Source organism: Amyelois transitella, chromosome 22, assembly GCF_032362555.1.
Source record: "Amyelois transitella isolate CPQ chromosome 22, ilAmyTran1.1, whole genome shotgun sequence".
Lineage (NCBI taxonomy): Eukaryota > Metazoa > Arthropoda > Insecta > Lepidoptera > Pyralidae > Amyelois > Amyelois transitella.
In genome coordinates, this window is record NC_083525.1 from 5,345,726 (window position 1) to 5,372,533 (window position 26,808).

Here is a 26,808-nt window from a genome sequence, read left to right on the forward strand (position 1 = left end):
ACATTGCATCTCAATTCAATGTTTTGACTGTTTTTTTATGCATTAACAACTTCGTGCGTTGTTAGACGACAAAAAGTAATTACTTTCAATCCAAATTTTTCAAAAGATATTTTTTTAGATATATGACTAAGACCTTCTACTGTACTCGTTTCAAATGGAATCACGGGAGATCAATAAAACTATACTGGTAGGTACATATTGATTCTTTATTTCATCGACAAAACTAGTGTGGTGACAGTGATTTTCACATATCCGGTACCTACATACTTAACCAGGATGCCCAGCTCAGCTCCTGACGATTTCTATTTTGATTGTCTATATTATGCAATTTACAAAACCATAAAACGTGCAAATTTATGAAACAGTCAAACCTACCTACATCACCAAAGCATTTCCTTTTTGCTACTTTCTACAGAAAAGCAACAAAAACACCGCAAATACTTGAATATTTAGATTTTTATGACCAACCAATAATACAAATTTCAGTGTTTTCTACTGATAGAGAAGTTAATTACTTACTAAATATAAACTCACAAAAATTATGATATTAAGTACATTTTAGTGTGATTATTGTTCAATTGTATATAATTATCTATTTGCAGTGGGCTCTCATTTAATGGCAGTTATTTATTGTAGAATACGCATATAGGATGACTTCAGATACCTGCTTGACCGTTGCAGACAAACCTACAATATAGATACCACTTATATTTTATTTTTAACCAGAATCAAGCTAGGTACACTTCTAATAACTGTTACATAAACCTAACGCTACTTGCGGGGCTAGTAATTAAGCATTAGAACAAAAACAAATGAAATATACATAAATAAATACAATGAACACATTCAATTTCGTACCCTTAAGAATTTAAATTTAATAGTACTTTGTCCTATTAGGACAAGATTGGACGGCTTAAAAGGTTCTACATTTTCTAATTATATAATACCTCTCTGGCGGGATACTCTTGCTTGCACCAAAATATTGTTTAGCTGTGCTCATTATTAGAATTATGATAATATTTGGTACGTAAGTAAATTTCTTATTCTGTGAGTGGCACAAGCAGCCCTGTCCAGGTTTTAGTGACAAGACCTTTACAATTAAGTGACAAATATTAATTAAAATACTGACTTAAAATAATTTTGCAAGCAGACTCAATAAGCTAGTACATACTTGTTATATGTGTTTTTAGTTGTCCGTTTCGAACCGTCTTTCGTTATGTGGCGTCTGTGGCATTTATTCTCTTGCGACTGCGGCAATCTAACAAAGTTTATTTCAATATTTTGTTAAATGATTCATTTAAAATATTAGAAAACACAAAACAGTGTCTCAGGAGACACGCCTTTAGAGCATCACAATCACTAGAAACCAATAATTAACATTAAAAAAATATAATATAAGATTCCAATGTACATGTATTGAACATGCAGTGTAAATTTTTATTGAGAGTCCCTAATAAATATTGCTGACAAGTCTAGTTTAAAGTATAGAATTTATTATTATCATCTTCCATCACCCTGTATAGAAACTTGTTTCAAACATTTTTTCATGATGTATAAATAAATGAAACTTACAATTAATTTAAACATTTAATCGAGTGACTAGTATTTAGATCAATGAAGCACCCACTTAGCCTAATCACATTAAAAAAGTGTCTCACACAAAAACATTTTAGTGAACAACAAACGTTAAGTGCTAAATAGTGCTAACGATAACTTAGTGTGAATAACAAATTCCCTGAAAAAATAATTTTCATAGTAAATAGGTACCTATATAAAATATTGGATAAAAAAATAACACCTCAAAAATATTTAAGACCGCACGCACACATAGGAATGACACGCGGCACATTGCTAGTAGTTCTGTCTGTTGAGTGGATTAAGCTATTTTCTGTAGACATAATATTATTTAAACTTCAATAAACCATTGAAATCATGAAACCAATCCCCACCTCTCTGGACAAGATCCTGCGTAAGTCAAGAAACGTGACTGAACTGAAGCGACTCCCGTCTGACTCCACAACCTTGCACATATTGGATCATGGTGGCCTGAATTTGCAGGTTTATTCATGATTTCCCTCGCTTAACTAATGCATTTAATAAAATAAAAAAATAGACTTAGAGATACATAACTGATGAAGATTGCAGTGCCACGTGTTAGGGCAGATAACGGAATGGTACTTATGGAATGTAATTATCATAAAGAAAAAATATTGTGTAAAATTTTCTGACTGAATAGAATGTAAGCTTACATGGTCTTATTAAGTAGGTATGTTGGAATTTCTATAACATAAAACACGGCCTGTAACCCTGAACTAAGAAAAATGTAGCCTTTATTCATAATTTGTAAAATTTTCCTATAAATTTACAAATCTTGCTTGCTCCCTGGGGAGCTTGCTAGGGAGAAGTCCGCATATTTATTTTATTTTCATTGCTCATAATCATAATTGTTTTTAGGCGTACTTATGTCAAAGATTATACGAAGCGATGATTATGGCCTTGAATTTCATGGAATTGAAAACATAGGTACATATAGTCGTCTACATCCTTTGCCTATCCCAGATCCAAGAGTCTAGAAAAACTAAAAGGCCACACTCAGCTGTTTGGCTTTATGATAGATTTGAGATTCAAATAGCGACAGGTTGCTAGCCATCGCCTAAATACCTACTTCTTTCAATCAATCAAGGGATACAATATTGGGTTGAACTACAAAGTTAGCCCGAAAACCAACTTGAACTTGGGAACATAATGTATATCCGTCATTGAGGGCCCGCCCCTCACACCACCCGTGAGAATTATTACAAGTGAATCACGCACATACACCCGGTGACATTAGCGGCGGCCTTGTTCAGAATTATTGATTATGTACACGTAACTTTATGTCTAGTCCATTAATAGTCTAAACTAGGTTTTATTTCATAATTGAGGGAAAATACAAATCTTATTATATATTACGAAAATCTTTTCAATTAATTCAAAATTATTATTTTTTTGACGAATAGGGACTTAAATATTTTTACGAAAATGCGACTTTCGTTCTCTTTATTCTTTTGTTTCTTTGTTTTCTTTTCCCACTCACAAATGTATTAAATATTCATGCTGTAAAAATCTTTATAAAGAAATAAATTAAGATTGGATAATTACAAAATCAAGATTCTTAAACAACTACTTAGAGTAACTAAAATTAACAACTTATTGCCCCAGGGAATTTTTGAAAAGGAATTAACAATAGGAATGCTATGGATGATCACAATAATTTAGATATTAAAACCAAATAACAGTTCAGAATCCAATTTCAAACCAGTGGAATGTATACAGTATAACAATAAACACCTGTTACAAATCATTTCACTAATAATATGATTCAAATCTTTAAAAATTATTTTTGGAATAATGTGCTGATCTGATGCTGAATAAAAAGTAATAATAACAATGAGAAATAGCTTTAAATAGTTGATTCAGTATGATATTATTAGATACATCTCTTAAAAAAATATTATGTTAAAGGTGACAACATTACCTAAGTTAATAGAAAACTTGTAAATCAGTTGTTAATGCCTCCGTTGTATGCATAATCTGCCTTATTATGCATCACAAGATGATTGTCCACAAAATAAAAGCTGTCCGAACATGTCTCAAATGGAGCTGCAATCATTTCTTCAACTGAAAATAAAATATATTTTTAATTATGAAAATCACTGTAAAATTTTTAGGGATCATTAAATAATTTACAATGTTTATATCTTGTGCAAGTTGCCATGCTGGTCTGATAGTGGAGAAAGAAACATAGTGTGTTAGAGCTGTTTGTCTTTTTGTACAATGGTCTGACCTCAAAATCTGTAAATCTTACTGCCATGCTCCAGCACCCACACAATTGGTTCTACTCACACAATAAAATAAAGGTTTCAGCACATCCCCAACTTCAACTAACAATAAGCAAGAACCAGATAAATAGAAGTAAATCTAATTGGATACATTTTATACATGGTATTTACCTGTAAAATACTTATCAAGATTCTAAAAATGTTAGGGTAACATAGTACACTATTATATGTATTTATTTCAGTACACTATTACAAGTACTAATTGTTTACCAAATAAATTAAAAAATATTAATATGTGATTATTGATATAACTGACCTAAATCAGAAGGCAGAGTTGGAAATTCATAAATGTGTTCACAAGTGTTTCTGGAAAATGGTATGCAGAATCCAAACTCAAAGTCAAATGTCTTGAGCAAAGTATCTCTAAAGAAGTGCTTCTCAATCATTCTGAAATGATTCACTGGCCGAGGCCCCACAGTGAACTCCACACTGAAATGAAAAATTTTATTTTGTTGATTTGTTTGCACTAAAATATATCAGAAACTTTTGAATAAATACAAATTCTTAAGCTGTGAAATGTTAAACATACGTGGCGCCAACAGTCTTCAGTTTTAAAAATTGTGGTGTAAACTGGTACCGAACAAATCTGCCAGCATTAGGGTCGAGAGGTTCATCCAGTGCATCCTCGGCGCCTTCGTTATCCACACCGAAATCAGTAGGGGGCTTTGCAATCTCAAACAGTACTGTCCCAGTTTCCAAATCCCTTATTTTAAACCGCGTAAAATCTATATCGTATACATTAGCTTCAGGACTGCAGAGATATGTGTCAGTAATTCTGTCCAGGCGCAAAACATCCTCCGGGGTGATTACACAAGTGATATTATCATCTTTATTCGAATCTGAAATGGGTATTGATTCACACTTTTTCCCAACCAAACTCATTTTTAATTATAGATTGAATTCTTATGTAGATTATAATATAGTAATCACAAAAATGTAGGCACGACTGAAATTTATAGCATTCCTCATGAATGTATCAAATCATTTCTATATTATTTATAGTTATTGAACACAAGACAGACACAATAAAATCAATTTTCAAATGAATTTAATTTTCTTTCATTTTTTATTTTGTCTGCTGACACCTGACAATATTTTTTTTAAACTGTGAAACAGGCTTACGCTTACAGAAATATACTGCCTTTTCTTTTTAATCCTGTCAATGAAGAAGTATTTCTTTTCTTCAAGAATGTTTAATTTGCCTGAATGCATTTTTGAAACAAGTTACAGCCACATAGCAACCCAATATTTCTTTTTCCATTATGTAGATTTACTCTACCTAAATGGTAAAAAAATACATTAAACAAACGCACCCTTAAAATGTTGACGTAATATCCGTTGCGTCATAGAGCGAGCATGCGCCTTGTCATTTTCATTGGCTGGTCATAGATAAAAATTACAATAATCTGCCAATAATCGGGCCATAGCCATAGCTCAAGTCTTGTTCTGTGATAAGTCTAATTTTACGGTGTTAGTAGACTGTCTGATGTGCATTTAAGTGAAAATAAATTATAACAACAACATGCAGATCAAAGAATAGTAAGTATACAATAGTCAGGTTATATGGTTGTCGATATAAATCGATTTTTGCCATGTACTTCAAGAGTTTTAAGATACAGGCCTTTTCTAACTTATCCTTATCATGGTCGGTTATCAAGTAATAATTAGCCTTCTACATAATTAGTGATAGTCATCTCGTAATACCATAAAATTGGTCGTTGATCTGCTGAAGTATACTTACATTAATGCTGACACTGACAGATGTTCAGGTCAAGGTTTGCGAGTAGACGGTCATTTTCAGGATTGTGTTGCAAAAGATAAAGTTACAAAACACATGTTTTAACGCTAACATATGCTTATTATATTTCTCCTTTCTTTACAGTCGCGTTACTCTTCCCCTCACAGTAGAAGAGGTAAGGATTTTTTAAGTAACATTCTTTAATTTAAATTTAAGAGTTTCAGAATAAAATAAATAAATAAATATTTTATAAAGCTTTATAAGTTTGTTTTTGGCTTTAACTGACCAAATAAAATGAAATATGAGTAGTATTGACATCTTTGGAAAAAAGGATTTAGATGATTTGTTATGCCCGACAATGTAACATCTCTGTCAGTCAAAATTCCTATCAAAATTGTTGGATCTATTAAATGTACTTCTGTATTATTACTTTTGTTTTTGAAATTATGTTCTTTTTATAGTATCAAGTGGCTCAGCTGTATTGTGTAGCTGAGGTGTCCAAAAATGAAACTGGTGGTGGCGAGGGAATAGAAGTCATAAAGAATGAACCATTCAAAGATTATCCATTACTTGGTAAGTTCTTGAGAATTATTTGAATGTTTATTTTTTTTATCTACTTATATTGAAAAATTAAAGACAAAAAGCTGTCTATTGCCAAAAGTACTATCTAACAGATAATTGATGAATTAAACAAATTGTTTGATTTTCCATTCCAGTCAATAATATATTTTCAGCTTGTACAAAATAAGTTTCAATAAGTTGATACAATATTCTGACAATTATTTATTAAAAATTAAACCATACAACTGTAAGACTTTTGTGACAGCACAGATACTTCATATGTAAATTCTGCATTTTCATACACAAAAAAAAATGGTTGCATAATTATATTTTGGGAATATTGGTATAATGGTGTGGTGTACTGATGTAAATCAACCAAAAATTAAAATATAGTTCAGTTTGAATGTACTGTTTTTGATTGAATCTCAGCTTGAGCACTTTTAATTATATGTCATGCAAAACTGAAAATGGTATACAAAATTAAAATGCCATATGTATTTGATATTGAATACTATTTGCAGCTTTAGATTTATGGAATAAGGTTGATATTTGTACCCACATAACCCATGGCACATCCTAATTCCTGATTCAGAAACCATTTTCATAGAGTTCCTGAGTATATATAGGATGCTTTAGGTGTTAAAAAGTGATCATCACATGGTGTTAGTTCCTGTTTTATTCTTTTCTTGAGGAGAAAATGACCTTAATGCTGATCTGGTTCATTCAGATTTAAGCAGTACTTTTAAAACATTTTAGTATGTATGTATGGAAAATGGTATTATTTAAAAAAATCATAGTTCAAACATTTTTCCATCTGGTCTTAGTCAACCCTTGTAGTCTTTTTATGACCAATTTGATTGAATTGTTTGATAGAAATTTAGAAGGATACTTCTCCCTTTTCATTTTTTAATCTTGCTCATTATATGGCATTTTTTAGTTGGTAAAAAGATTGTTGATGAAGAAGACTGTGGTGTTTGCTCATCATGCAAATCTGGTATTTTACACATATTTTCCTTGTTTTATTGTAATGTTTACTATTAAGTATCTTATTCAGTAAATGTAAATATTTAGGTCATATTTTGATCATATTTCATTACTAACAATCATTAAAAATTAATCTCTGTTTTATATTTGAGAAAGTTAATCTTTGATTACCTGTAGAATTTATTTTTGCTGAAAATATTATTTAACTGTTTCTTTTTGCTAGGTAAGTGGATAAAAGCCTCCAAAGTCAGAGGAGATTCAAATTAATTCTCTAAAATATAAGAATCACTTTTAATAACAAAATTAGAGCAAACAGTGTTTTAAAACAACTTAAAATTTATGTATTCAAATTGATTATATACCTGCCAAAAGCCTTTTTTAAATCAATTTCCTAATACAAATCATTGTTCTTAATAATTGTTATTATATAAGGAGAAATTTTAGGTAAAGGCTTAAGCAAAAGGTCTGTAACCTATAACTTTGTCTGAATTCCATCATTGAGCTCCAGCTTAGCACAAGTGACTCCTAGCTTGGGTTGTAAAATTACGTAATTTTACTGAAATCATCGGTAAAATACGCGTATTTTACGGTAATTTATATATATTACGGTAAAATTACCGAGTGACTTACGACATTTAGAATTTAATTTGTTTAATTCACCGCCCGCATAAATTTGCAAAATCATTATGCGAACTACAAATATACTAACAATCCTGTTGAAATGGATATGTTTGATTTTGACACCGAATACGAAGAATCAGACGCAGAAGATGTAACAGCAGATCCACTTAGATTTTAGGTTTTTTATTTATTTTATGATTGAATACTAAAAGAATAGATAATATAAATAAGAATAAATATAATGAAGACGTAAAATCAAACGCAGACAATAAAATGTTTTATTGTGAAAATAATAATTAATTTTTATAAAAAACTATTTTTTTAACTGAACATAAAGAATAAAAAAAGAATTTTGTTTTTATAATAAATCATTATTATGTTTATTGAATTAATCATTCTCACATTTGACATTTTTTATTATTTTCAATTAAAAACTGCTAGTAAATTTCATTAAAATCTATAAATCTGTAACAGACTAAACAAGTAACCTACACACAAATATATACAATTCTGTATTTTAAAGTTTTGCCAACGTAAGTTTAAAACTATTTTTACCAAAATTTACCGTATTTTACCGTAAAATACCAAAAATTACGTCGTATATCGTTTTTTACCGAATTTTACCAGGGTAAAATTACCAATTTACATCCCTACTCCTGGCTCTGTCTACCCAGTAAGGGATAAAGACGTTATAGGTGTATAGTATACTAAGAAGCTTTTGCAGATTAACTTAAAAATACTCGAACATTTTTCCTTTGGTCTGAATTGATCTAGTTTTGGACTACAAAAAAGGATATTAACCCTGTTGCCATGTTAAACATATTTCAAGCTTTGTTTGTAATATCTTTTTTGCATAGAAATTTTCATAGCTACAAGATAAAGTTTTTCGCGCGATAAAAACGGCGTCGCGCGTGCCATGGTATGGGGACAGCTAATCATACTGTTAATTAAGTCTGTGTCTTGATGACCCAATCTTAAAGGGATTGGGATCCTAATCCCTTGCGCTATAAACTTTCCGGCCAAGTTACTTATGGCTGCATGACCTTTTTTGATTCCCTACAAGTTCTCTTTAGTTCTGTATTATTTCATATATGTGCCGTGTGGTTTCCGGCACATATATGAAATTAAAGCCAAATAGCTGAACGTGGCACTATCAGTCTCTTCAAGACTGTTGGCTCTGTCTACCCCGAAAGGGATATAGACGTGATTATATGTATGTATGTTATTTCATACCCTTTTTTATGTGCTTACAATGGTAGGTATAATATTCTTGACGATAGTATGCAGCAATCTGACATCAGCCGTGAACAGTGCGTTTGTTTGTTTAGGTGTACCGTCGTAACTGACGGCCATACTCACCTTTGTAACCTACAGTAGTTGCTGTTGTGTTCCATTAATTATGGATTGCTCCGCGTTTTTGTGACCTTGCTGCGCCATGATAATGATGGAGTTATTAATTTTAATTTCTACGGCGATTTCATACATATTATCGACTACGTATTCTCTTTACTAAGAAAATTCTTATATCATTCGTTAGACCTACTTTTTGATTTTGGTTTGTTACTTACGAATTACGACTGACTTAAAAAGTTCGACATTGATCTATTTTGGCAGAAATTAACAATAAATAAATTAAATAATGATTTATCCATCAGTTGACTTTATTAAGTAGTATCAGTTGAAAACGATAATTTTACCTGTGATAGTAATCATTGAAGGCTTGTGAGTGTTATAACAGGTTTAAAAATCATGTCGAGAGTTTACGAAAAACATAACTGATTTCCTTTTACGGTTAAAATTGACTGACAAAAAGCCATTGACGCATGTGCTTAAATCATGAGACTCCTGTCGCAGATGGAAAAAACCATACATATATAGAACCACGCCTCTTTCCCGGAAGGGTAGGCAGAGACGACATCAATTTCCCGACATCCGTGCACACTTCTTTCGCTTCGAAAACGAACGAACCCTCGTAAAAGTATTTTCCGAAGGTCCCTTGTGCTCGTCAGCCTCTATTGTTCTAAAAATAACCCACTATGGCCTATCTCGGTTTTCTCGTCTCAGCGTTTCCGATCCGAGTCGCCGGATGAATTCAATGTTTTCATAAACCACTAATGACATTTTAAATTCTATCTAGGTGACGCATGGTCGCGGAAATATATCCTAATGTAATTTTCAGGGCTTAGATGAATAAGGCTTAGTTTCATTATTGCGTGAAAATTCTTTCCGAATCCATGTTAGGGTGACAATATGATGTATAATTATCACCACTCTTATTGGTAATAACCAAAGCGTTTCAAAGTATATTTTATCTCACTTTTTATGAGATTTCAACAGAGACCATACCACTTATATTTCTGACGAGCCTAATACTAATAGTAGACACCATCAAATGACGTAATTATCCGGAAGATCTTGTGCGTAAATAATGACGATACTTCATAGTTTGCACACTATTAAATAGATACTCTGTATTCATACGCTTGATGCTGAATAAGTTTTTAAACAGCTGGTACCTAACCAATAGTGCTCTCAGAAAATATAAACGTTAATACTCAGTGCAATTTATCAGATGCACTTGGTAACTATCTACTTAATTGAAGCCTTGAGGTCTCCGGCACATTTAGAATACAACCCATGTCTTTAGTAGTGTGGGATCAGTGCTATATTAAATTAACTTGATTGGTTAACTATTAGATAATGCTTCAGTCAGCAAATTGCGCTATGTAATATAAACAAATTGTTTATGTTATCGGGGCAATAAAACAATTTCAAAACTCTTATCTCATTAAGCGACGCACTGACTACGATGACGCACTGACTACTCACGTCTTTATCCCTTGCGGGGTAGACAGAGCCAACAGTCTGAAAATGACTGACAGGCCACGCTCAGCTGTTCATCTTAATGATAGAATTGAGGTACAAATAGTGACAGCTCGCCAGCCCATCCCTTGGTCGCGTGTAAAAGCCTATCCGTTAGTCGCATTTAACGACATCCATGGAAAAGATATGGAGTGGTCCTATCCTATTGGTGCCGGGAACCACACAGCATTTCAACCAAACGAAAATAATAGAACTGCGTTCCATTGCCACTTATACAAGTAGGTAATTAGCATCTGCGTGCATCCAGGGTAGTTCACTAATCACCCATTGTTTGCTTGTTATCTGCACTAACATGGCATTGTACTTACTTTGTTGGTCCGTAGAGTATTAGCTATTATTGCTTGTCTAAATTACGTAATTAGTTTAGACCTAGCAGTCATTCCATACAATAGAGATCGGTAGGTGTGTGAACTCCTAGGTAATGTGAATCCTAAGTACTATGTATATTCTTGGTTGCATTCTGAACCGTTGGCTGCAAAGGTTAAGGTCCACTTTTGAGCTGACACCTAGCATGTAAATGATCACTAGCGGTGTGAGTGAATTTACTTTATAAAAAGAGACATAGACAGTTCGCTGTGAAATTTACTTCATGCATACTAAGAAATTAGTTTGCACCTAGAGTCATTTCATGGCAAAAAGTCAAATATTATGACAAACTGTTCCCTTCATGACACCTGCCTCATTTCCATACAATGATAACTGGTAATGAATAAATTATGAAATATTTAATTACCAACAGTTAATATTTCAGATATAATAATCTATAATTGAAATTATTAATTTTCTTATTGGTTCATTTTCATATGTTCGTAAAATTTCTGGTTTTGTGGAAGATTTGGTAAGAAACGACTATTTTTTATAGGTATATTGAGGCAATTAAGGTCAAACGCACTCAAACTTTAAATTAAAAATAATACTTATATGGAAAATTGAACCGAAATTGCTGGCATGATCAATTTTTGATCAAGTTCGACAAAAAATTATTGAAAACATTTTAAACTTAAAAACAGGCAAGTTGTCGTTGGTATAGAATGTATTCAGCACAAAAAAGACAACTAAGGTTTTTACCTACTCGCAATTACGTACACATTTGTTTACGATGTAAAGTATACTCGATCAAATTACGATACAATTTTTATCGATGCTTAATATTCTGATATTTGGAAACAGGTGGCAAATTCTCGTCTGGTCAGTACACATACAAGATCTACCACTTGGCGTCGAAAGTGCCGGCCTTCATCAGACTGCTGGCGCCCAAGGGTTCCCTTGAAGTCCATGAAGAGGCGTGGAACGCGTACCCCTACTGCAGGACTGTGCTTACGGTGGGCTCACGCGATATCATATTATTTTATAATGCAATCTGTTACTTGGAAACATTTAGCATAGGATTAACCACAGCCCAATCAACTGTGTGGTTAACAAATGTCTGGTCATGTCGCCTCCGCTGGGCGCAGGCATAGGTATGGGTCGGCCGAAAAACCTTCACGTCGTTAAAGTTACTTGTCTGCCAAAGGTCTTAAAACTGAAAAGCCTGCAGACCTGGCAAAGTGAGAAGATGAGAAATGTGGGAACTGGGAACACTATAAGATGAGACAGAGATTTAATCAAAATGTCTGAAGGGCAGTCCAGTGATATCCTTTAGTACTTTTGTGATCTTTTAAATGTTGTACATATTATATTTATCATTATCACAGCCAGAATATTTGAATGATTGCCCTGCTTTTTGCTGTCATTGAGTGTTTAATTTTCTCTATTATTGTTCTGATTTCAAGGTTTTGTTTATTTGTTGGTTTGTTACAGACCACAGTGCTTCTGTGTCTAATAAAAACTGGCGAAACTTATTTCTCGTTTATTCTGGCAGTTTTATAGAAGATTTTTTTTTCCAGTATTATTCCAGTATTAATGTTATTGTGAACGATTTCAGAACCCTGGTTACATGAAGGAAAACTTCGTCATTTGCATAGAGTCGCTACATTTACCAGATGTCGGCGATCAATACAATGTAAGTTTAAGTATGTGTAGTATTTAAATCTTTTATTTAATTGAATTTTCCTTTTGGAGACAATAACAGGATATTAGTTATAATGCAAATAGGGGACACACCTTTAATCTCCCGCAGAAGTTTTGGTAATGCTGTGTGCAGCCTTGTTATCTGAAAGAGTACCTATGTTCGAAATTGGTTAATAACCAATTTCGAACATAGGTACTCTTTAAGGTTTGTTAAGGTGGCAACCAGTTTATTCCAATTGTGTCCTTCAAAATCAGGCATACATCTTTATCCCTTACGGGGTAAACAAAGTTAACAGGTCACGTACAGTTAGTTGGAACTTTAGAAACTAATAAGAATCGTGTTAGCTTGATTGGATTACGTCGAAATAAACCGTGACGGATTTGTGAAATAGTGAGCAATGCCCGGTGACGACGTGTACCTACGGGTTTGTAAATAGACGTAGACATAGTATATATAGTTACATATTGTAAATATCTCGCGGTATTAAAACAGAAAGATAAGTCAAAGATATTTCTTTACATAAAAACAAGTATTTTTGAAAGATAACTAGAGAAAGGTCAAAATGGTTTTGAATGAGCGGTTGTGAAAAACGTAATAATTGCGATATTTAGCAAAAGAACGAATTCAACTTTTTACCCTACTATGAAGGAAGGGTTATGTTTTAAAGATGTCGTTAAAAAATTTAAGGCGTTGTCACTAGGTATAACTACATTGACTATTGATAATGAAAATTTGGTAAAAATTTCATGATCGCGTTTAATCTTTTTCCTTTATCAGTTATCGCAAACATTATTAATTTTCAGCCTTCCTTCTAGAGATAACCGGTAGTTCGGGGCTTAAATTTATTTATATACAACGATGTTTGTATAATACGAATTTTATCAGTGGCATGGTACTCTAATCCTGATTTAAGTAACAAAAATAGTAGGTATTCATTATTGACTTTAATGAAAAAAAAACTTCTAAAAATTCCTTCTTCCACTATTGCAATGTTTAATAATCACAAAAAAGTGTCAACAATAGGCTTATCAGTTTTACATATGTTCAATTTGATAAGAAAAATAGCATTATAGCGTAGAATTTATACCATTGTTCAGATGGGTGTCAATATTAAGAATTAAAGCGTGGTCCATAAATCTTACCTAAAAATACTTGTTTGCTTACCTAAATAAATTTAAAAAAATTTATGTTTGAATCTTATTAAATAACCCGTTTATAACTAAAGAAACGTATAAAATGCTTTAACATATGGCCATGTGCCGCGTGGCTCCGTCACTTACGTATGGGACGACTCCACATCTTTCTCATTGGCATCGTAAAGGCGACTAGAGAGGAGCTTTTACCATAATAAAATACGGCTTTAGTTTCCCTGCAACGGTCAGGCGGAAGTTTCTTCTTATTAAAAACCTGACTGCCCAATCCGGGATCATGGTTAAAGTCACAACCCGGGTATCTCTCCAGAGAGGTAACCACGATAAACGATAGGAAAAAGAAGCTATGACCACTAAATCAAGTCTTTAATACGTTAATTCGTCCATCCAAACATTAATTACGAGTAGGCGATCAAGACTGTAAGAGTTTCTTCAGCTCGTGCATCCTCTATTACCAGTGATCGATTTGTTTGGCGAAGTACCAGCGCCCTTTTGGTGTCCATCTTGAAGAACGTGAAGTGCTTAGGTACTTTGTAGCTTATTGACAATTACTAATAAAAGAGCCTGAGAAGGAATTAAACTATTCTAAAAAAATTATATTACTTTTTCCCAGAGAAGTGAAAATTGTTTCACCTTTCTTACAGCCATTAGACAATGTAGATATAAATTTATATTACCTATCACTGCAATGCCGTTTACGTAACTAGGTACCACTTGCAGTGTGGATCTTGAACTTAACATTGGTTGAGCAAGGTCGCGCGCGCTAACGTAAACAAGTTAAAAAGAATACTGTAATAAAATGATGTTTTTAAGAAATTTTAGATAAAATGTAGCCTTTCAGTCTTTGAATAAAGACATTATTATATGTATGTGTGTAAAGTTGATAAACCCTTTTCTTCTATCCAGGTTCACGAGCTGCCCCCGGAAAAGCTAAAGAACCGAGAAGTCGTCAACATCGACATCGCTAATGACCCGATGTCCCAAACTGACTACAAAGCAGAGACGGACCCCACCAAGTTCAAATCGAAAAAGACCGGCAGGGGCCCGCTGGTGGGGCCCAACTGGAAGAACGACGTGAAACCGGTGATGACATGTTACAAGCTGGTTACCGCCGAGTTCAAGTGGTTTGGATTACAGGTCAGTGGAGAATAAAACCTGTATTGATATGCCTGGCGCTTGTTTGGGTTCGCTGACGTGATAATACTAATACGCTGGACCAAATATTCTGTACAACAATTCTTTATTTTTTATGATTTAATTCAATTTATGTCTTAAATATGTAGTTAGGTACAATATTGTCACATATATTAAAAATTGAAATTAATTTAAATTGACATTCAAAAATGTCTAGTACTTACTTATAATGCAGAGGGTAACGCCCTGTTTGAATTCAGTCGACCTTAGGCATTCTTCTTTGTCAATTTTTTTCAATGTGACTCATGTTAGTATTTTTATTAGATCATCATCAATTACTGCCTTCCAGTAAAGAGGAAAACAAATCGGTGACTAAAATAGCTTGAATTATTTGACAATGTTGACATTAATACCTATGATAAGTAATAGTAGCTACTTGCGGAAGTATTATCTTAGCGCACCGCAAATTGTTATAATTGAAACCTTATTTCTCACTATATACAGTCGGGGCGTTGAGTAACATCGCTAATTGTATCGAAAGGGAAATTACTGTTGTATGAGTGGTTCTTGACATGAATAGTTGTAAAAAATTACAGAAAAGCTAATGCTGCGTTGCCTTCATCAGTTTGTTTTAACGGATTTTCTCTTTTTAAATTAATGTTGATCACATCAAATTAGTTGAATGAACCATAGCCAATATGAACCCATATTGGTTAGGTTAATGTTACCCAAGTCTGACCAGAGTCGCCGGGACTAGGGTTGAAAAAAGCGGGAATTTTTCCGGTTTTTTTCAAATTCCCTCGTGTTTATACAAGTTTTTTACGAAAGTTTCAAGAAAGATAAGAATGAAATATTTCATGTTTTTTATTAATAAAACGGAAAAATATGAAAGAAACGGAAAAATACGATAGGAAAAGTATTGATTACCTTACAATATGCATCATTGTTTCAAAAATTGGTAATTATACATAGAATATATATATAGTTCTTCAATCGTTTTTTTCTTATTTTTCGAAACAAACGACGAAAATCTCAATAAAACCGTTTTTTCCCCAAGGTTTTATTCTGATATATTTCAATGTAACAAACCAATAAAACGGTAAAAAACGAAAAAACGTTTCTTTCACCGAAAAAAACAATTTGTTTCTTTCGGAATTTTCAACGCTAGCCGGGACTAACGCCTGGAGGATGATGGATAGTACTAGACATATAGTAGAGTATATCTAAACATTTTATTTTTTATAAATCAAGATTTTACCATTCAAAGAAAGTGGTAATGGGACTGTTGGAGTAGGAAGGCCTAGACGAACGTGCCCTGATCATATCGACGACGTTCTAAAGGTCAAAAAGGTCAGGTCAAAAGCTTTCATGAAGTCTGTTATGAATGTGGATGAAGAGAAAGAAGTATGCAGGGATCGTGGCAAGTGGAAAGAGGTGGTCTCTGCCTACCTCTCCGGGAAAGAGGCGTGATTGATGTATGTATATATAATTCTGGATGTTTTAATGCCTGCCATTAAAACATTTCGAACATTTACCTTATAGACTTCAATGACATTGAGACTCCAAAGTTCATTAAAGATACAATGATATGATGGGCGTCTATTTGCATCATAATCGACCCCTTTAATGTGACCTTGAATGCTTATATTATTATAAAATTGTTTGTTTGTTTAATATTTTCAGAACAAAGTAGAAAATGTCATCCAGAAGTCTGAGCGGCGGTTGTTCACCATTTTCCATAGGTGAGGAATATTTTATTTTATGAATTTTTAGTAAGCAACATCTATTATTCATCTAATCTAATCATCTAAAGTATAAATACTATGTACCAATAGATCGTTACCGACAGGGTCAGTAAAACAGGACGTTTCATATAATTTTTAGTATATACATATATAGCTGATACCCGCGAAAAGTAAAATCGGTTAATTTATGTATTTAAGATAGAAGTAGCTCATAACATGAACCTACATTATTTTGTTAATGTTTCTTAGTTACAAAAGAGCCTTATTCAAATAAATCTGATTTCTGATTGAACTAGAACTAACTTGACTAAATCGTAAAAACAAAATTGCAGACAAGTATTCTGTTCAATGGACGACTGGTACGGCATGACGATGGCGGACATTCGCGCCATCGAAGACCGAACCAAGGAGGAGCTAGAGCGGCTCCGGCGCGAGGGAGAAGTGCGCGGGATGCGTGCCGAGAACGAGTAAACTGGAGCGCGGACGGCGGGAAACTGAACGGCGACGGAGCTGCAACTATGAACAGAGATTTAAAATTCGAATGTGCAGATTTTAAAGCGTGTTCTGAATTGGCTTTTTTTTATTCGATTTGTTATTGACAACAACCAGTACCTTCCGATGTTCTACAAAGTCAATGAGTGTGTCGTTTAATTAAGTGATTGTAATTTGACATTTTTTTTTTATTTTGTTATTTGCATTTTTAATTTATTTGTCTTAATTACAAACATGTTTGTACACGGCGGAATTAAAGCCTTTTTTTCCTACCAATTCATGGAACGGGGTCTTACACATGATAGACAATCTTTTTTGGCAAATTACGCATAATGATGTTTTTAGGTATGTATTCAGTATTTTATTTACAAATTAACTCGGATCCAATTTTAATGTTCTTTGTGTTCCGATCAATAACAATTTTCTCAACAAAGTAAATAGATTTATATATATATTTTATATTATTGATTATAGTTGCAATTCCGTCTAAAATTGCGTAACGCTGTGTTCTGCGCTTTAGGTGCACGCTGGCTTCCTCTTGTAGAAATGTTTTAGGTATAATTCGGTCGGTATAATAATGAATTTAAACAAATTGAGAAGTCATTTCGGAAGGCAAGAACAATGGCACACATTGTGTAGTTGGTTTGCTGTCATTTCTAGAACAGGAAGTATGCGCGTACGCAGCGTGTGGATATGGTACGCGTTGAAGCGTCGAGCGTAATCTTGTACACTCATTTAAACAAAAAGTTTTGTCTCGAGATGTGTATCAATTTTTCTGTAGCAAAAATTAGTGTATTGAATGTATCATAATTTTATCGTATAACGTCCAATAGGTACTTTTGAGTTGAATGAAATCGTATAGATTGCGCTCGGCGCGTCCGTTCGCGCGGTATCGATGCCCAAGCCTCTGTTATATTGTATAGTTCTGTTACGGAAATCTTGCGAAAATTGTTATGTTACGGCTGCTGGCGGTCTTTAGCACGTCAATGTTTCTATCTAAATCTTCCTTAGTATAAGAGGACCCAATTCATACGAATAAGGTCTCGGAAGAGGCTAGGGCATACCATTAGAAAAATAATGTAATTCAGATGTGGAATAGATATTAAATGAATAACTAATAAGTCGATGTAGTCAGTGGTTAACAGGTAGTGTTGTCGTTACCTAATAATTAAAATAATTCAATAAAACTTTGACAATTCATTATCAACGAGAGAGGTGAGGTTCACGCCGAGACTCACCGCATTTCACTGTTTAAATGTTCTGTTAGGTAACTTGCCTTGAGCAGATTTTTGGCTGTTGTTTATATTTATATTAATAATAAACACGTAATATAAGTAATTTTGCGCAATAGTATCAGGTAAATAATTATGGCACGAATGGAAATTGTTATCGGTGCAATATATTTTATTATTAAACAGTGGCGACCGGAGTTGCTAGATGGTTGGAATCCCGCGGGGCGTCGCCGGTACGCTGGTATCTCCCGGTGTGGGTCGGGTTCGTGGGACATAGTACTATATATTAATGTATAACTTATATAACGCGACGCCCCCGCTCGAAGTGGGGATGCATGTTTATTTTAATTAATAAGTTTGTTGTTTAACAAATCAGTATTGTAATATTTGTGTGACATTCCAGACGCTATGCCGATTGATAATTTTAGTTTATTATGTCGTTCATTTACTATTTTAATAGCTCTCTGTCAGTGTTATACCCGATAATAATGTGCAGCGACTTATGTGAACTGATTCACATTGAGAGTACAATGTCAAACGAGTATGTTTGTTTTGGCACTCGCAACTTATGACCAATCCAAATGTTCGCTTTTATTTTCTTTGTTTAACCTGCGTCTTTTGGCCGCATATATATTTGTAATGCTTTCTTGTCTAGAGCTTTTAAATACCACTTTCTCATCTCATAAACTAACTCCAATGTTGTAGTTCAAGTGATCTTTAGAAGCTCTGAACAACAATTTATTTTTGCTTAATATTGCACTCGTTTTTAAGTTTTTTTTACTTATGTTGTAATAAGTTTTACATCAAATACAGCGTGATATATATATTTGAAAGTAGTCTTTTATTAGTAGATATTAGTAAATTGTTCGCATCCCGCTTTTAGCATTGTCTAGAGCTTGTTTCCGTTTTTTATTATGTATTTTGAGATAAAAGCATTTAAAGTACTTAACGACTTCAATCACTGAAATAGCACAACGTACAAACTACAATGACAAGATCAAAATATTCTTGACATCTTGGCCCAACTAGAGAAATCTTATAATCGCAATATAATCAACTATGGCAATAAAAAATTCGAGACAAGAATGCTGTTTATGGAAGCCTAGTCGCTTTGATATTGTTAACCTTATTTGTAGCAGTTACCAAATAAAACAAAGTACACATGACGATTTTTTTATTTTTCGATAGGTTTATCGAAATGTTCCTCATTGTTTGTGTTGAGTTGACATTATAATGCATGTGTTGTGAGTTAACTAATATTATTTAAGCTTGGCATTAACTCTAATCTTGACTCTGGTCCGCGGGTATAGGATTATCAGTATTCTATTAAAATATTGTCGGTAGTGGTAAAATAGGGCGGTTTCCATATTTTAAAGATAACTATAGAGCGCTCTAAACTTGTCAATTTTAAAATGTTTACCTATTTAAAGTTTTGAAACGTTCTCGCATTGAAATGTAAGTACCTATAATGATGTAATAAATAACATTTGTTGTAAAATGTACTATGAGTATTTTGAGGCCAACGGAAATAAAATTAATTTAATCTGTTATGATTTGTTTGGTTTGTAGTTAGATGTCACCCGAACTCTTGAGGTTAGAAATAGAAACTCAGTCTTAGTTGGTCATATAATTACAGTGTAATAAAATAACAATATTCATTTTGGAAATGAATTACACAAGCCAGCTATAAAAAGATTATAATAATCGATAGGTGATTATCTAGATAATGCAACAGTTGTACAAAGTCCAAAACTTCATTATTGGAAGCGTAAACTCATATCACAGAATAGACAGGCGTAAAAGACTTTCTTTTTGCAAGGCTAGGCTAAGTAAAATTGACTTTACATGAATTTAATTATTGTTCCTAGTAGAGTTGCCGTTGTCGATAGACTATATCAATACTTTCGGTAGTAACCTCGATCAATACTATCGATAGTCCCATGGATATTGTTGCTTTTACTATAAATCGATAGGCGATAGTGGACTATCAATCGGCAACACTACTTCTTACCCTAGATTTACTTAGTACATAGAGGATTGTCATAAACACCATAAGGACTAGACTCAAAACATCAAATATAACTAAACTCAAATAGTCTAATATCTAGTATACGCTTGAAAATCTTTGAATGATAAATGAATAATCTTACATAGCAATCAGCTTGGAAAAAAAAGGTTTATATGGTTTATTTTGCGTAATTTTACATGCATTTCAATTTTAATATTTCATCTCTGTCGCATTTGCCGGTAGGTACATAATAAATTTAAATACCTATATAAAAATCGTCATAACATCCATAATCTGAACTACAATATTTCTTTCACTAAACAAAACCAATTTTTATACAATTTTCAAGTGGGGAGAAAATGTGGTCTACACAGGCTCTGCTTAGTTCAGACGCCAGTCTCTCACAATCCTATCAAACGTTAAATATCCAAACATACCTACATAAAATCCCGCCTATTCCCACTTACCACGATCCCGGCTGTAAGCGAAAGAAATATCGTTTCTATCCAATTGCACCACAAATTTCATTTATCGGTAGATTGAAGAGAAATTGAACAATATTAAATTTCTATTTTTAACTAATACTTTATAATGTATGATAAAGTTCCCAAATGATATTTACACTTATTTAGTTTCGGCTGTCTGACAAATATTCAATTTATATTAAGAAGATAAATATTCAGTATATGCGACACACCTAAAACTAAACTACTATTTTAAAACAGATATATCATTAGAAGTTTTCACAAACTTGATTAAAAAAACTGCTTATGTTACAAAATGGTTGCATGGCATTATTTCTTTCTATACACAAATACATGCACTTCACTCGCGTGGTTGCATAATCATAATAAATTCATATACTCTTGATAAAAATTAGCCGTATTATATATATTCATAAGCTGACTCTGTAACAAAAAGATAACTATTATACTAACTCTACATATAAATTTCTCGTTATTTGTTTTACACTTTGGTGCTTAACCTAACTTGTACAAATAGTCAACACTGTCTTAAGGTACAATTTTATGAACGTTTTATATTGGCCTAATTGAAGACTAGCTTGACTTAGAACTTACAAAACAATGGCAGCTAATCAATACCTATCTTATCAAACACATACATAAACCGAGTCTAAATTTCTAACTAAATTTATTGCAATACATTGGGAAGAACATTACATCACATATATAAGAATGATAAGAACAGTGGGGCATATAGTATATATACCTCGATACACATGCGGTGGTTGGAGGTTTTTTCCTGGCTTTAGACCCGGTTGCATCCTCCCCTCTTTGGAGGTGGCGGGGGTATGTCTTTGACCATAGATCCTAGATTGGGTGAGTCGGGTTTTTACACGAAGTGCATCCAGTTGCCTGAATGTGCAGGTTTCAACGCGATGATTTCCCTCGTCATAACAGCATCGGTTTGTATTCACATACAATGTAAATAACTTTGAAAATAGTCATTGGTACATGGCCGAAGTGGGATTTGAACCTGTGCCTTTCTGCGCATCACGCATTTTAACCGGGCACCTTACCGATTCGACCACCGACGCCCAAAAGTGGTATAGTTAGGTGATATTTGTATGCAGCCTACCGTAAATCCTATAGTAGATACTACACACTCAATACAACTACAAACATTCAGGTTCTAACATTCTCATTTATAAAAGCTACCTGTTACATGCTTTCAGTCAAAAATTGCGTGGCCTATGAATAGTTTTCTGAGCATTACAAGGAAGCAAACCTTGCCTTGGATCAAACAAATAAGTGGAATGATTAACAATGTACTACACGAAAAAGTATCACTCTCATGAAAGGATATAGGTGGAATTAGGTTATGTAAAACTAAGAGGTACACAACACACCACATTCATAATCAAAGAATGTTAACCGAGGTCTACTCCTCACCTTCGGCGGTGCTTCGCTTCCTGAAGGAACTGAGATGGTTCGAATGAAGAGGAACAAGTGACAGTTTAAGAGGATGTATTGATGTGTTAATTACTCTTTCCCTCATAATCTACTGGACGGATTTTGATGGATTATGAACTGGAATAAAGTATAGATGATTTTTTATCAAGAGATTCCCACGGGAACAAAACCCCGCGGCGCAGCTGGTCTAAAATTCAACAATATTTCTAATCATCAACCTCAAGTTCTAACTCGATATCAGCTAAACTGATCCGTCGCAGCGTATTGATGACCATATACCGAGAGAAACACACATATAGGTGCCGGAACCACACCATTTGGGACTTGTGCCGTTTCATAGCTCTGACCACGCGGCGACTCTCCGTCCAGCGGAGGAAGTATCTGCAAAATATAGGTACAGGGTTATTTGGGACACCAACAAGTTACATGAGGGAGGGTTACATTATATACATTTATGAGGTAGACTGAACAGTCTAAAAACTACTTGAAGGCAATGTTCATAATGTGGAGAATAATAATTAGTTAAGTATTATTTATGACAGAAGTCTTGTTAAATCAGGAGGTGTCAGTGTTCATGCAACAAACATTACTGAATGTCACAATACAAGATTCATATTTTATCAGTATTAGTATACCTCTAGGTTTGGATTAGAGATATACTAATTTAGCAGAGTAGTGGTTTAATTTAAATAACGGAGCACTCGGTAAATTAAAAGATATTTTATTTTTAGTTACATATAAAATGAGAGGTAAAGTAACATGACATGAATATTAAAAAAAAATTGATCAAAAAAAAATCAATTCAAAGATAAAATTACGAGAAAAACCTCTAAAACACTAAAAAGGTTTGTCTCTCCAACAATCAGCCTTATATCTCCTTAATATATTATGGTGGATAAGCCTGCTGGCATGCGCATCTTTTAATGGCAGTCTAAAGCCAGTGGCAACCCCGCCAGGATATGCCATTATGCAAAAAGAAAAAATACCTTTTCATTCGAAAAGGCCTATCTACATACCAGTATACATATAAGCCTTTTCATTTGTATACGAGGACTAAAACATAAAGAGGGATAATCTTGTTATATAACTTCCGTTTTTATAAGAATGATTTGTGCAAAAATTTATGAGCATCTTACCTTTTGGAAGACAGTATGAAGCTCATTGGCAGGTCAAAGAAACCCAAATACTTCCTGAGGATATTGACAGAATCTAATGTGTACACTGTGCATTCTGAAAACAGATTGACCCATCATTATATCTATACATACATACATATAGTCACGTCTATAACCCTTGCAGGGTAGACAGAGCCAACAAAGCTTTGATGTTAGAATTGCGATGCAAATAGTGACTAGGTTACTAGCCCATCACCTATAAGAATGATCCCAGCATATCCTTTAGTCACCTTTTACGACATCTTTTAGAAAGAGAAAGTGTAGTCCAATTCTTTTTTTTTTTGGTGCCAAGAACCACACAGCAGCTAGCAACAGTAAGTTTGAGACTTGTGATCTGGGATACTAACACAAATATAGAATATTTTTTATAAAAAAAATAAATAGATAAACATCAGTCCCTGTTCCCAATCAGCAAAAGTTGTTGTTCTACCAGATGACCTGACTGGGGATTCAGAGGCCAGAATCACTTTGCCAAACAGGGCATCATATCAGGCTATGCTAAAATTATACAGTTTTATTGCCTTTCTTTTCTCATATGAATAAAAAATTACAATTTTTTAAAATGGAATTGTTGAATTAGGTTCAATCAATAATATACTTACTCTTGGGCATTAATTTCTCAACAAACATATATGCTACTGCATAAAATACTGCAGAATGATTTGCATGCGAAGACACCCCACCACGGTCAAATGTCACAAGGGTGTCTACATCCAACATTTCTAAATGATGCTGCATGAGTTTAGAGATGACGGGCACAGGCCAGTTCACCTTGGGATGGTCCTTCAGTCGTGTGTCGTTAATAAGACAAATATTTCTATCAGGGATGCCAAGCTCTTTGCAAGCATCCCATAACTCCTTGCGCCTAACGTGGCCTTTGCCTTCGTAATTCCCTGAAACATAATTAATTGAATTTATTAATATAAGCAAGAATAAAAAAAGTATATTAAAATTGCTACTGAATTAAGAATTATTTTCTACTTTCTTAAGAATATAACAGAATTGCTTTGTATGTCAAATTCGAAACATTTTTTTATTTGGTTACTGTTTAGGTAAAGAACTTTATTACTTTACTATGCAAATAACACTTTACCATTTGACAAACATAGTATATGAACATCAGCTCCTTGTTCGCACAGCCTGAATATAGTTGGCCCAAAGAACATGCATTCGTCATCCGGGTGTGCCACCACCACCAAAACTCTTTTAGCCCTAAGAGAACCACGAGTCCGTGTGGGAAGCCGCCTTGCATACCGCCGATACACCACACCACATACCAAAATATAGCACAGAAACCATATACTAATGTACAATGCAAAGTTTCTAAAATACAACAGCGTTTCAGCCAAGAATTTTAAGTAAAAGGTATAAAATAAATCGAAGTCATAGTAATAATATGAACTAAACAGTAACATTTCTGACCAGTAACTTTATTAAGTAATGGGATTATCGCCTTGAATAAGCCATTTAAAATCTATGTCGCATCTATTATTAAAATAAACAAGGAATTTGATTACATATATAGACAGTATGGGAAATCTCATACAAAATCAACAAATCAGTCAGTCAATCAAATCAAGATTGGACAGAAGACAAGAATTGGTTCCTGCCACTTACCTACATAGTCAATGTCACTGTCACCATACTGTCACTCATTATTTTTTTTTAGATCGATACATGAGCTAGCGCGATAAAAATGCGTATGTAGGTATATGATCGGTCAACAGAGTTTTTAAGTTCGTCGGGTATTACATTCAGTTAAGTCCATCATTCATATAGTGACGACTATATCTCTTGTGGGGTAGAGCCAGCAATCTTGAAAGACTGACAGTTCAGCTATTAGGCATAGACTATGCCTAATAGCTGAACTATGCCGCATAGTGATAGAATTGAGATTCAATTAGTGACAGTTGCTAGCCCATCGCCTAAAAGATGAATCCCAATTTTATAAGCATGTTCCTTAGCCGCCTTTTACGGCATCCATGGGAATGAGGTGGAGCGGTCCCATTCTTTTTAGGGTTCCGTACGTCTGAATACAAAACCGGAACCCTTATAGGATCACTCGTGTGTCTGTCCGTCCGTCGCTTAATCGTCGTCAATTATCTCCGAATCTTTGAGACCGATTAAGTTTAAATTTGGCACACATATCTATTCCTGTGACCCAAACACAGAGGTGTGACGTGAGCAGATGAAATCTGTATATGGGGGGTCATTTTTGGGGGGAAGGGGAAATTAAAAAAAAAATTCTGAAAACTGCATCGTGTGGCATATCAAATGAAAGGTCGTGTTGAGAAGATCTTAAATGTATTATTTTGTAATTTTAAAATAAATAGTTTCCAAGTTATTCAAGAAAATAGACGAAAATTGACCATCCCCCCCCCCTTATCTCCGAAACTACTGAACCTAAAATTTTGAAAAAAATACAGAAATTAGTAACAGTAAATTAGATATTAAAATAACATGGTAAATCACTCAATATTGTGCGTACCAACTTACATTTTTTTTAGTTACCACAAACAAATTTGGGTCAGATTTAAAAAAACATGATAGGTAACATCGTACGGAACCCTCTTCACGCGAGTTCAACTCGCACTTGTCCCCTTTTTATATTGGTGCCGGTAACCACACAGTACGGCACAGCATTTCCTGTAATTCTGCCTAGAGTACGACAACACCTTTGGGGAGATTTTTCCTATGTAAACAGAACAGTGTACACGGAGCCTACTTCTAGTATATATTCAAAGTATCGTTCAAATGTCGCCATATATACATTAGGGTGGGTCGCTTTTGTATGGAAAAAAATAAAATTGTCCAATACGTTTTGTAATAGTAAAAAAAACGTGACCCACATCCATATGTGAAAAAACAACGAAAAAAAAATTATCTAGTTCAACCCCTTCTACCCGCGCATTGAGTTTGAAAAACTGAAATTTTTGATTTTTTTGTGAATTATTTGAAAATCTATTTGTAGTGGCACATAGGAAAAATAACTACATAAACTAATAAAATAAAGTACTTTTGGACTAAATTTTATTATTAAGAAAGAAAAATAAAGAAATAATAAGACAAAATAAAAATAAAGCATCTTCAAATCACGTTAAAATCTTTCTTACTTTCGAACTTAGGCATAAGCTTTCGTGAAATAATTTTATTCTTAATTAAAGCTTCTCGTGCTGTTTTGTGGCAAAGCTGCATAGATGCCTCTGTTACTGTTTTTACTGCCCGCTCCACAGCTTGAGTATGACATGGTAGCCGCAG

At 33.7% G+C, this 26,808-nt stretch overlaps 3 protein-coding genes across 5 annotated transcripts; 1 reads left to right on the forward strand and 2 right to left on the reverse strand.

Moving 5' to 3' along the window:
- Positions 1-180: 180 nt before the first annotated feature.
- On the reverse strand, positions 181-4,988 carry LOC106129941 (protein unc-119 homolog). Its single transcript, XM_013328654.2, has 3 exons — positions 4,411-4,988; positions 4,138-4,310; positions 181-3,660 (listed from the first exon to the last, which is right to left on the reverse strand). Exons 1-3 carry the CDS (start codon positions 4,761-4,763, stop codon positions 3,542-3,544), a joined length of 645 nt encoding a protein of 214 aa, XP_013184108.1. The 5' UTR covers positions 4,764-4,988; the 3' UTR covers positions 181-3,541.
- Positions 4,989-5,254: 266 nt separating this feature from the next.
- Positions 5,255-19,266, forward strand: LOC106129938 (phosphatidylinositol transfer protein alpha isoform). Its single transcript, XM_013328652.2, has 8 exons — positions 5,255-5,420; positions 5,764-5,794; positions 6,081-6,192; positions 11,839-11,990; positions 12,593-12,670; positions 14,737-14,967; positions 16,648-16,706; positions 17,042-19,266. Exons 1-8 carry the CDS (start codon positions 5,404-5,406, stop codon positions 17,178-17,180), a joined length of 819 nt encoding a protein of 272 aa, XP_013184106.1. The 5' UTR covers positions 5,255-5,403; the 3' UTR covers positions 17,181-19,266.
- Positions 17,530-25,161, reverse strand: LOC106129937 (N-acetylglucosaminyl-phosphatidylinositol de-N-acetylase). 3 transcript variants are annotated; one of them, XM_060950529.1, is made up of 5 exons: positions 24,644-25,161; positions 24,153-24,443; positions 23,512-23,605; positions 22,669-22,756; positions 17,530-21,349 (listed from the first exon to the last, which is right to left on the reverse strand). In XM_060950529.1, exons 1-5 carry the CDS (start codon positions 24,963-24,965, stop codon positions 21,287-21,289), a joined length of 858 nt encoding a protein of 285 aa, XP_060806512.1. In that variant the 5' UTR covers positions 24,966-25,161; the 3' UTR covers positions 17,530-21,286. The 3 variants fall into 3 exon arrangements, with proteins under 3 accessions (XP_060806512.1, XP_060806511.1, XP_013184105.2); XM_060950528.1 differs by having other exon boundaries at positions 22,594-22,756; XM_013328651.2 differs by having other exon boundaries at positions 17,530-22,756.
- Between the last annotated feature and the right edge of the window lie 1,647 nt (positions 25,162-26,808).

Coding starts and splice junctions, on each gene's coding strand:
- LOC106129937 (XM_060950528.1), bottom strand. CDS start 24,965: ATGTTACTGTTTAGTTCATATTATTACTATGACTTCGATTTATTTTAT. Junction 23,606..24,152: donor TGAGAAATTAATGCCCAAGA/GTAAGTATATTA, acceptor ATCTGTTTTCAG/AATGCACAGTGTACACATTA. Junction 21,350..22,593: donor ATATCGAGTTAGAACTTGAG/GTTGATGATTAG, acceptor TTTTTGTTACAG/AGTCAGCTTATGAATATATA.
- LOC106129938 (XM_013328652.2), top strand. Junction 12,671..14,736: donor ATGTCGGCGATCAATACAAT/GTAAGTTTAAGT, acceptor TCTTCTATCCAG/GTTCACGAGCTGCCCCCGGA. Junction 16,707..17,041: donor TTGTTCACCATTTTCCATAG/GTGAGGAATATT, acceptor ACAAAATTGCAG/ACAAGTATTCTGTTCAATGG.
- LOC106129941 (XM_013328654.2), bottom strand. CDS start 4,763: ATGAGTTTGGTTGGGAAAAAGTGTGAATCAATACCCATTTCAGATTCG. Junction 4,311..4,410: donor CTGAAGACTGTTGGCGCCAC/GTATGTTTAACA, acceptor TTTTCATTTCAG/TGTGGAGTTCACTGTGGGGC. Junction 3,661..4,137: donor AACTCTGCCTTCTGATTTAG/GTCAGTTATATC, acceptor TTTTATTTTCAG/TTGAAGAAATGATTGCAGCT.